The sequence below is a fragment of the Pithys albifrons genome, chromosome 2 (genome assembly GCF_047495875.1).
Source record: "Pithys albifrons albifrons isolate INPA30051 chromosome 2, PitAlb_v1, whole genome shotgun sequence".
Taxonomy (NCBI): domain Eukaryota; kingdom Metazoa; phylum Chordata; class Aves; order Passeriformes; family Thamnophilidae; genus Pithys; species Pithys albifrons.
In genome coordinates this window covers 101,841,600-101,853,323 of record NC_092459.1, presented here as the reverse complement: position 1 = coordinate 101,853,323, position 11,724 = coordinate 101,841,600, and the positions used below count along the sequence as shown (strand labels likewise).

General features: G+C 45.7%; 1 protein-coding gene across 1 annotated transcript in view; it reads left to right on the top strand.

Moving 5' to 3' along the window:
- The first annotated feature begins 1,417 nt into the window (after positions 1 to 1,417).
- TOGARAM2 (TOG array regulator of axonemal microtubules 2) overlaps positions 1,418 to 11,724 on the top strand; it is a 30,883-nt gene continuing 20,576 nt past the window's right edge. Inside the window, 9 exon segments of the mRNA XM_071581956.1 lie at positions 1,418 to 1,730; positions 1,733 to 1,807; positions 2,537 to 2,818; positions 3,266 to 3,486; positions 4,885 to 5,051; positions 6,298 to 6,344; positions 8,309 to 8,514; positions 9,761 to 9,913; positions 10,834 to 10,993. Coding sequence (XP_071438057.1) covers positions 1,418 to 1,730; positions 1,733 to 1,807; positions 2,537 to 2,818; positions 3,266 to 3,486; positions 4,885 to 5,051; positions 6,298 to 6,344; positions 8,309 to 8,514; positions 9,761 to 9,913; positions 10,834 to 10,993 — 1,624 coding nt within the window.

Below are 11,724 nucleotides of genomic sequence, written 5' to 3'. Positions count from 1 at the left end.
ACTTGAACTTTTCTTTATGTTGCTCTAACACCATCTGAATTGAGCAGTTTGGTATGCAGGACTCCCTGTAGGCAGGGCTGAGCCAGCGATTGGTGGCTGTCACTTGCACTGACAGTGTTATTTTTCCATGTAGGCTCCTGATGCTGCAGGGAAATACACCAGCAGCTGTATTAGGCCCAGGGACCAGCAGCACACTGAGTTGACTCTCATCTGCAAAGAGCCTGCCATCCCCTTTACCTCCCACCATTAGCAGCACAAGATGATTTCTCCACAGGTAAAGGGCTGCAGCAGACTGGAGACGTCTTCAGCCATGACTTTGTGCAATCTCATTCCTGCAGCTTTCACCTGGAGGATGTTTGCCTGCAGTGGCGGTGCTGATGCCCAGGAATACTGCTTGTCTCAGGGAGACAGTGTGTGTACTAAAGCTGCATTCATAGCACTGATCACGAGACTCCAGAGATTCTGGCAAGTGCAGCAGCAGCTATTCTTCATGCCGTGCAAATCAGAGCCCAGACTTAGAGGCTGGGGAATGGGGAAGAGACTTGCCAGGAGAAGGGACAGGGAAATATGCTGTGTATAATTTTGAATTTTCAGGAACAACCAAGAGCAGAAACTTTTTGATCCAAGTCATGTTTATGTTGTGTTTGGGTGCCTCCTGCGTCACAATGAAGTGGAACATTTGGATGGCCAATTTGCACCCTACAGATACATTAATCATGGAGGTCCACTGAATACTCAGACATCTTCTTTTAATTATAATGCCTGGTGCAAATCTTCTTTTGATTATAACACCTGGTGATATTGTTTGTGTCCCAGCACTTCCTTTGTAGTTAAGAGAAATAAAAAAAGGAGAAAAACCCAACAAAAACCAACCCAGAACTGAGTGGGAATTACAGAAACAAAGGACTTGAAAGCTATTTTTGGAAAGCATCTATTTCCTAGACAGTGTCAAACTCTCAAGCCCTGCCTGTCGAGGTGCAGGTCTGCCTGCCATTGGGAAGGGGGTGGGGATGGGATGATGTTGGATGGGTGTGGGATGGGGTTGGATGGGGATGGAATGGGGATGGGGATGCAGATGGGATGGGCTTGGATGGGGATGGGGTGGGATGGAGATGGAGATGGAATGGGGGTGCGGGTGGGATGTGGTTGGATGTGGATGGGATGAGGTTGGATGGTGATGGGATGGGATGGGGATGGGATGGAATTAGAAGAGGATGGGCTGGGATGAGATGGGGGGTGTGGAAGGAATGGGATTGGATGGGGATGGGATTGAATGGGGATGGGATGGGGTTGGATGGGGATGGGAATTGGATGGGGATGGGATGGGGTTAGATGAGGATGAGGTGGGCATGGGATGGGATGGGGGTTGGGGGGATGGGATTGGATAGGCGTGGGATGGGATGGGGGTGTGGGAGGGATGGAACTGGATGGGGACGGGATGGGATGGGAGTGCGGGAGGGATGGGATGGGGTGCGGGAGGGAGGGGGTGCCGCGGCGTGCAGATGACAGAACGCTGTGCGGCCGCGGGACGGAACGCGGGTGCGTCACAAGAGGGCAGCACCGCGCGGGGTGGCGGCGGCGAGGGCGGGCACGGCCGCGGCGGGGTCAGGCGAACCTGGCCTTGCCTCTGCCCAGCGACTGCTGCGAGTTGGAGGCACCGTCGTGGCCCCGTTGCAAAGCCAGGCACCAAGGCCCCGCTGCTGTCTGCTCCGGGAGTGTCCCCAGGTCCAAACGCAGTGCAGAGCTCCGCAAGGCAGGAGTGTCGGTTCCCATGTGCGGTTCTGTGGCAACGGGCGGACCACGGCAGGTGAGGATACTCAGAAAAGCTGAATATGCAATGGTGGCCTCAGGCAAATGGAAAAAAGCCCTAAAAAACCAAAGCCACGAGATTTCAGGGAGAAACGGTCCGTGGAGGTCAGTGCTGGCTCTGTGTCAGAGGAGGTGGCAGACAGCTACAGATGATCCTCCAGGCACACACATGGCATCACATCTTTCTCTCATTAGTTCATTATGCTTTATCCTTTTCAACACTAGCCAAATAACTAGTACTGCCAGCCAGGACAGGGACTGTGGCTCAGCTAGCCAGAAATTGGACATGGCAATGATATGTAAGGTCTGTTTCTATCTTTGCTACCATTGCCTGGTCTGTCTACAGGTAAATTTCCTGTTCTTCTGCTTGCTTATCAGATCTGACCCTGAAGGTGGTATAGCCCTGTAAAAACACCAGCAGGGTCTGCCTGCTTGCTGAGATGCCTTTCTGGTTTCCAGAAATAGCAGTAGCACTGTGTAGGTATTCACTCGTAGCCTTCACAGAAGCCAAGTCTCAAACAGAAATCTTTTTTTCCTCTTACCAGTGAAGCCTTCCACCTCTCTCTGTCCTGGCTTGCTAGCTCAGTACTGTTCAGAGGAGTTATACTGTTGCTAGTTTAATGAAAAACTAAAGATGAACTGATTCTCTGAGCAGTTAAAAAACCCCCCTTGAATGTCTCACCCATTAGATGGTCAACTAACTCCTGCCCTTTTAACTGATCTACAGCTTCTTCTCAGTCCGTGTTAAAAACCCAGATGAAGAAGCAAAGGGGTTTGTGGTGTGTGGCAAGACCTGAGAAACCTCCATACCCAAGGGCCCTTGCTGGCCTCTTTGGCTGGAAGGCTGGTATGTGCAACCTCGGCACTGGCAATGGAGGTCACCGCTCCCACCTTGCTCATGGAGCCTTGACCCAGGATCCCCAAGAGAAGGAGGTGAACAGCACCATCCACAGAACCACTCCTGTCCAGGACAAGGGGAAGAATGAGCATCTGTTTGCCTCACAAAGAGGTAAGACAGGAAACTGTCCTGCTCTCTGGTGGGAGGAAGGCTCTTTTCCCAGCCTAGAGAGCCTGTGCACATTCCCAGTGAACAGTTCTCCCCTGCATGTGCTCTCCTGCAATGACCTGTCCTGCTCTCAGTCCCCAGTGTAGCTGTAGGGATGTAGAGCTGTGGGGCAGGGAGAGGAGCAAGAGGTGCCTTTTTCTTGGTTACACAAGGGTCTGTGGGTTCCATGTTGTCCAACGGGAGCCCAGAGGCCAGGGTGTTCCTCTGGTAGCATTGTGGAAGTGGGTCACTGTTGTCCACTGGCCTACTTCAAGTGGATGCCAGCATGAGCATGTTTGCCTGTGCAGTCATTCAGAAGTTTCCAAGAAATCTGTCTAATGAAATTTGTCATTTCAGATGCTTTAAGTTGGCAGTGCAGCTTTTGTCATACTTTGTGTCTCCACTTTGCAGGCCTGACTGACTGCAGTCATTCCAAGGAATCAGTGGTTTCCCTGTTAACTTCCCAGATGCTCTTACCCTCCAAACCCTTGCCTCCCATCCAGAATAGCCCTCATTCCTCAGAGGCCAGCAAGATGTGTAATGGAGAGCAGGAAAATGGGGAAAATGGCACAGGCTGTGATGACAGTGAGGATAATAACAAGAAGCTGATACCAGAGGGAAGAGAATGTCAGGTAAGGAAATCAAGCCAAATCCTGTGTGGTGGATTTTCAGTTTATGTCCTGTTGGCAGAGCTCTGAGGTCTTCTTTCCCTGTGGTGTAAGTGAAGGGAATCAGCTGAAGCACAGAAGCCTGAAGCTGTTGTGCTGTCTTTACAATGTGTGTGCTGCAGACTTTGTGTCCTGCACTGACATGTATCTATAGATATTGCTATCAATACCAGTATGTTGTGGTTACTGTTCCAGATGCTCCAGTGTCTTGGTGGTGTTTTGTATCAGCTCTGTCTGGTTTTGGTGGAAAAAGATGTTTGCTGGAGCAGACAGTCCTGCAAACTCAATTCTAGGTTGTCTCAGCTTTTGAGTTGTACAGCCATGCCCTTTCTGCACAGTTGTCTCTAATAATATTTCTAGACTTCATCAGCTTTGTCCTCTGCCATGGGTCTGTCCAGAGGTAAGTCATGTGAGGTGGCCATGGGGAGTGCAGCTCAAACCCAGTCCACACAACTGGGGATCCCTTTGCAGGAGGGACAGGAGCTGCAGTTATTTTGGTTTTGCCCTGGTGGGCAGATGAAGACAGATGAATAACAGTTTTTGTAAACAGAATAACCAATAAAAACTTTGTGTACTTGATTTCAACCTTGCTGATAAAGGGCCAAATGTATCCCTGACATGAACTGATCATTTCACTGAAGTTTGTGCCAAAAAGGATGTGATACTAAGGAATTGTGTGGATCTGCACCTGATCCCTCTCCCCCCCTTCCTAGCCATGGTGTGAGGGGTACCTGAAGCAACTTGAGCAGGCAGAGACACAGAGCAGCAGGGCAGGGAGCTCCACTGAACTTAATAGATGACAGTGAGCCTGAGATGATGAATTGTGTGGGATCTGGAGAGCATTGGGCATCCAGAGAGCACATTAGCACCTGAGCTGAAAGGCCAGTGGGGGGCTGAAGGAAGGGCAGAAGCAGAAAAAATTACAGGCTTGAGAAAAGCCGTTTTTGACATCATGCTGAATGACTTTGTGGGAACTTGGCAGGAGATCAGCCATGGCTGGTAGGCACTTTAGGAACAGTGACAGGATAGTGATGTAAATCCATTCCCATACCATCTGAAAGGCCAATAGTGGCAGTGGCACCTCAGAACATCTTTATGCCAAGCATGTAGATGCCAGATGGGAATGCAGCCACACTGCCAATGGCTGAGGGGAGTGAGTGAGTAAGTGGGAGAGAACTGGCAAGTGTGAGACACGGTCTCTCCCATACCACTTCCTTTTCCATTGCCCTGCCAAGCTGCCCACCAGCAGTTTGACTTTTCTTTTCCTGCCAAGTCCTAGCTAAGAGCATGGCCAAACTTCTTGTGGCATCGAAAGGGAAGGGCTGGATGCCTGAGTTGAGCACTGTGTCTTACTGTTTTCAGGCTTCCCTGCTGCCTGCGTATTGCAGTGATGGGAACATGAAGAAAGGGTCATTGGGACCGTCTTTGATCCCTCCTATACCTAAGGAAGTGAGTCCTCCTGTTGACAGTGCTGCAGTGCCTCTCCCAAGCTCTCAGCACATGGATTTCCAAGAGGCCCAGGAGATAAGGTAAGCCAAGGTGTCTGCGGCTGCAATATGTTGTTCACCTCGCACTTCTCATCTTGTGAGGTTATTTCCCGCAGTCAGCTCTCCAATATATTTGTGCAAACCTCTGTATATTCACCATTTTGCCTATCTATGATGATCCAGCACAATGTCAAAACCAACACCAAACACCCTAAGAGCAGAGGTGGTAGTGGGGAAGAGGAAGCAGGACTTAAGAGGACCTTAAAACAGGCCCTCTGCTGGACTCAGCTATTGTTTCCCTCTGTAATCTTTGTGGTGTCATTTGGGACCTGTATTGCATGGATCTGAACACAGCATTTGGTTTTGTCTGTGATCTTTAACTGTCAGTTTCTGTACCTGCAAGAATATTTTAGAGCAAATATTGGCTATTTTAGAGCTGTCTGCAAATTCAGATGCTGTTTCTGTAAATGTCAGTTGTAACTTCTGTGTCTGGGCCTCCACTGTGAAATGAGAGCTCAGATAAATTTTGGATTATAGATGTATAATCCTATAAATATTTAATATTTACATAAAGTTTTAAGATCAAAGAGGGCAAGGTGCTAGAGACAGTTACAGGCCTGTAGTTGATAGAAAGATATTTGCTTGGATATGTATGAGGAAATCTAGCTGTCAACCTTCCCCTAGTTATAACAATAAATAAGGAGTCATGAAAATATCAGTCCAATTTAAAAGCTTTAGAATGGTTTTTAAAGTGCAATCTGAATATACTTACCTACCAGCTGAGTTGGAAAAACCCTTTTTCTTCTTGAAAGAGCAAGGAGGTGTAATATCCTCAGGAGACAGCAGTGGTATTACCACGTGTAGCAAAATGCTGTCATCAGTTTAAAGCATGGCCTGACAAAGTTAAGCTTCTGCAGCAGCACAAAAGTAGCGTCCCTCAATACAGGCTTATGACTACCTTAACATCTCTTGCTGCTTCAGAGAGACTGCATGTACCAGTAAGAGCCACGTAGCTCCAAAAGGAGACACAGCAGAATTAAACAATTACACCACACATTGAAGAATGACTCCAATGTTTCTGATGGAGCTTGATGAGCTCTGTCTGACTCCAACAACTGAATCATTAAGGACAATTAATCAGCTTTTCATATTGTTGGGTTTATGTGTTGCATTTCCTCCTTCATGAGAATAACCATGCTGAGAAAGTTTGTGCCCTTTACTGTTACATCCATCCCCCACCTTCTCATTCTGTCTCCTCATATGTTCTTTTATCCTCAATTTTCCCAAGGCTAGGATCAATCACCAGAAGTGAAGAGAAGAACTCTAAATATCTAGGTAGGTACAGGGCATGTCTGTCCTAAAATAGGAATCCAAAAGTTTGGTTGAAAACTGTTCTGTAACTTTTTTCAATTCCTTGATGAGTTCAGATGACTTCCCCAGAACCCAGTCACTGGGAAATGTGCTCTGGTGATCCAGTGAGAATTACTCCAGAGTGAAGTGTAGAATAGAAGGGGCTGGAGGTCCTGGAAATGCATAGCAGGAAGAGAAAACATTCCTCTACATTGTGTGCATACCTTTTATGTCCCTGCACAGTTTCTAATGTCACAATTATTAGAGAAAAAGGAGGCATTTATCATGAAATGAGAAATGTTCCCACTCCTTCCTCCTCCACTTGAAGGAGAAAACCTTCCCTTGGGGCAGTTTCTGAACTGAACCCTTTGAGATTTGAAGTAGATTCATCAACATTGCCTGGTTTTGCACTGGGTGAAATAGTGAAACCTCCTGTGATAAAAAGTCCTTGTGAATTTTCCATTTACAGTGAGAGATTTAAAAAAGCATCCAGCCTACGCAGGATCTGAGTCTTTCATCCTCTTAAAAGCACAAGCCTAAATTAAATGCTGAGTAATGAACTGAGGTTTCCTTTGTGTAACTCGTTTATCACAAACCTGGTATGCCAGGTTCATGATTACCAATCTCTTTCCCTATGGCAGTACTGCAAACTGAGGCTAGGGTAGGAGATGCCTTATGGCTTTTCCTCCCCTCCCTGCATTGCCTTATCACTAGCAGTAAAAATTCTGCAAGACAAAATGCAGCGACTGGTGCATCTGTGTCAGCCCATACTTTCAAGTTGAAAACCTCAATGACACTGTTGCTGTCCCTGTGCCATCTGTGGGTTTGTAGTGATAGGAGAGATGAGAATTGAACGAATAGTTTTGCTGATGCAGAAAAGGGATAAGATCCACTCATCCCTTGGCTCAGTGTTCGTTCTGCCAAATAATGGGCAGGTCCCTTCGGAATGATTCCTTTACTGCTGATATGCAGCTAGAATACTGAATGTAACTAGGGAGAAGTGTTGCTGAGTGAGTAAGGTGACATTTTTGCTGGATACATTCTGGTCTAGAAATGAACTATATCATTAAACCTTATGTGTCTCTCTTTTATTATTAACCTGACCATTCTACTGTGAAAAAAAAATCCTGATTTAAGAAAGTTATTCTTTTTTTACGGCTTGGCTGCCACATGATTTTGTCATCTGTTAAGCCATGTAAAAAATGATTAGTTCTCTAAGTTTTAACAGCTCTGTTGAAGAGTATTTCAAAATAAGCTGCACCATGCTATTTTCATGAAGAAAATTTTGAATTTTCAGGAATAGCCAAGATCACAAATTCTTTGAGGCAGGTCATGTTTATATTGGTTTTGGTGTCTTTGCAGTAAAGGAAGCAGGGAGTAAACCCCTGTAAAAATGAAGCAGAACAAAAGTAGAACGTTTGGATGGCAAATTTGAATGCTACTGATATATAGGCCCATTGCATACTGGGGACATCTAAGGCAGAGTGCAAAGCTTCCTTTAATTATAGCACAATTATAACATTGTTCGTGTCCTAGTACTTCCTTTGTGGTGAAGAGAAATAAAATGCCACAACAAAACCTAGCCCAAAATTGAATGGGAATTACACAAATGAAGGACTTGAAAACTAGCTGTGGAAAGCATCTACTTCCTAGACAGTGTCAGATTCTAGAAACCGTTGTGGATTGCCTACTGCTTGGAAGGAAAGAGATCTTGAAGTCATGGATGGGCAAATAGCTACATATAACCAAATAAATAGAACCCCTCTCTCCTGACTTGCTAACACAGTACTGTTCAGAGGAACTAAACTGATGATAGTTTTGTGAAAAATAAAAACTGATTATATGAAATGAATGATAAAAAAACCCTTGAATGCCTTACCCATTATATGGGTTCCCTGTAAAGGTGTGAGGTCACTTAATCCACTTCTTCCCTTTTACCTGATCTACAGCTTCTTCTCAGTCCATATCCACAAACCGGATAGAGAGGTGGATGGATTCATCGTGTGGAGAAGGACCTGGGAAACCTCCACAGCCGAGTGCCCTCATTCCTTGCTTTGGCTGCAAGACTGGTGTGTGCAACCTCGGCACTGGCAATGAAGGTCACTGCTCCCACCTTGCGCATGAGGCCTTGACCCAGGACCCCCAAGAGAGGGAGGTGAGCTGCACTGCCCCCCAAACTACTCCTGTCCAGGACAAGGGGAAGACTGAGCATCTGTTAGCCTCACAAAGAGGTAAGACAAGAAACTGTCCTACTTTCCGGTGGGAGGAAATGTCTTTTCCCAGCCTAGAGAGCCTGTGCACATTCCCAGTGAACAGTTCTCCCCTGTAGGTGTCCCCCTGCAATGACCTGCCAGGATGTTCCTCTGGTAGCTGTGTGGAAGTGAGTCACTGTTGTCCACTGGCCTACTTTAAGTGGATGCCAGCATGAGCATGTTTGCCTGTGCAGTCATTCAGAAGTTTCCAAGAAATCTGTCTAATGAAATCTGTCATTTCAGATGCTTTAGGTTGGCAGTGCAGCTTTTGTCATACTTTGTGTCTCCACTTTGCAGGCCTGACTGACTGCAGTCATTCCAAGGAGGTTATCCTGAAGTCTGTGGTTTCCCTGTTAACTTCCCAGATGCTCTTACCCTCCAGACCCTTGCCTCCCATCCAGAATAGCCCTCATACCTGACAGCCTATATCCATCTCTCTTTCATTATCAACCTGATCATTCTACAGGGGAAAAAAAAATCCTGATTTAAGAAAGTTACTCCTTTCTTTGCTGCTTGGCTGTCACATGATTTTCATCTGTGAAGCTGTGTAAGAAATGCCTGGTTCTCTGAGTTTTAACAGCTCTGTTGGAGAGTATTTCAGAACGAGCTGTACTGTGTTATTTCCATTAAGAAAATCAGCCTTCAGTCAGGCTAACCAGAAGGTGGCCTGATCTTACACAATTTAGAATGAAAATCCATGGTGAATATTAATTATCTAGCTTCAAGAACACAATTCAGGTGTGTGTAACACTCAAACTTTTCTTTAAATGGCCTCTAAAATATTCCAACAAATACATACTGCTATTAAAACTAGGAATTCTTTTAGTAACTGGAAAAAAAGAGGATGTTTACTAGAATTGCCACGGATAGGAACAGCTAAGGATCTCCTTGGCAAGAGCAATCTGCATCTCTCTTTGCCCTTCTCTATGAAACACAGCTGCTTACCAGAAGCCAAGGGCTGAGGCCTTTATCATGCACTAGGTTTGAGAGCTTTATCATGCAGTAGTGTCATTGAGGCTGCCAGTGCAATATGGCAGTACCCCATCTGTTTGGAGAGCGTACATGTATATGTACCTTGCTGTTCTCATACATAATCTCTGTACCTTATCAGAGCTCTGCTGTCTGGAACCTCTCTTGTCTGTTCCCCAGTGTCACAGTATTGGTGGCTTGAAATCTGCTGGACATTTACATGGACTTTTGATTCCATTAACAGGCCTCCCACTGAGACAGACCATGGAGATGGATCATCTCACGAGCCCTTGCTTTACAAGTGATGACAACTTGAAGGACAGCAGTGGAAGGGTAAGGGCGAAGGACAGGAATGAGCAGGCTTCGTTTTCAGTGACTGTTTAGTGCTTACCACAAAATGTCACTGAAAATCATAATCTTCTTCTCCTGGGGGATGGGGATTCTCTTGGGAACACATTTGACAGCTACATAGCAGCTCCTTGAGTATTTTCACTGGTGGAACTGTCACTGGTTTGGAGATGGTGCTAAGGCTATGCAAGAAGCGTTCTCTTTATGCGTGAAGGCCAGCTTACAGAAGTTCTGAATGGTAGAACAAGTGACTCATCAGTGAACATGTGCTAAGTGCACACTTGGAAGCAGAGAGGGAAAGATTCTAGTGTTGAGTGTAAGCAAGGCTGCAAAATAAAATAGGAGGTTACCTTTCTTGCTGTATCTCATAGCCCTCATTGTCAGTTTATCTGTTCATTAAGACCAATGTTTCTGCAACTTGTTTTCACATGACTCCTGTTCTGGACTTGTGTTCTCAGATAGCAGCTGACTCCTTCAGAAGCAAGGAAGTGAGAAACAGCTGCAATTTACTGGCCATGGGTGTTAAGAACAGCTCATTGCTGGTTGCTGCAGATGGTTTTTATTCTTCTGCCACAGCCTGTAGGAACTGAACTGCCTCTTCACCAGTAGTGTGAGCTCTTCATATGTCTTGGAACACTCCTATGACTTTCTGGGTTCAAGCAGGGCTCCCTGACATAGGTTGAGAAACAGTACCTTGGACCAGTGGAAGGTTATGGCAATAAAGTGGCCCATCTCAATGCCTGTAATTAGAAGATGAGGACAGAAGAAATTGTTTCACAACTATAGGGATGTATGTGGAGCTGCAATAAAGACTATGACACTCTACTACTATGATCCTGATGAGATATTGTGTACATTTCTTGTATCTCTGTTTACGGTCCATGATGTATTTCCATCTCAACTAGGTCCCTGTTGTATTATGCAAGTCAGCAGAAAAGAAAATAGAACAGAGGAAAATGAGACAGATGGAGCTTTTGGAGAAAGAGAGGAGGAAAGAGAGAGAAAAGGAAAAGCCCTTGCAGCTCCCTACACAAAGGGTTGACCCGAGCGATGCAGTTGAAGAAAGTAAGTGTTTGCTACAGTTGTGAGCCTTTTTAATCACTTGCTTGCTCTTTGCATAGTGTTGCAAAAGTGTATGAAATCAGACTGGAAGGCTGCTACACTTGCGTCTGAGTGAAAGTTTGCATATGATTTATTTCTGTTCTCCAAACAAAATTACAGAGGCATGAAGTGTCTTGCCTATGGCCCTCACTAAGTTATCATAGATTATTGGCTTCCTACTTTCGCCTATAGGGTCTTTCAGAGTAGAAAATTCTGTCATGCAAACTACACTGGGGCTTCAGACTCTCTAATGGAGAGCATCCTCCAGAGAAGGTGAGTGGATGAGTCCAAAAGAATGCTTTTCAACCAAGGTGCAACCTGGAAGAAACAAAATTAAACTGCTTCTAATTAAAGCACAAGAGATCCTTCTCACACCATTCCCTGCTGAGGAGCTCTCACTGTAGAGCTGTGCTGAAGCCCTGAGCCAGTGCTTATGTTTTACCCACATGCGCAAGCAGGTTACTGACTTAATCACAGCTGACGGACTCTGATTGCATTGCTGTGTGGACTGCCCTGAGTGTGGCAGCAGGAAACTTAGTCAGCACTCAGCCCAAGGGCATTGTGCAAGGTTATCTGCTCTTCTTTTTTTTTTTTTTTTTTTTGGTAACTTCCCAATCCAGCCTCTGAAACAAAACCAAAAAAAAATCCAAAAGAAAAGCAATATTGAGTTTTCCTTGTTTCTTAGGGAAGCCTCA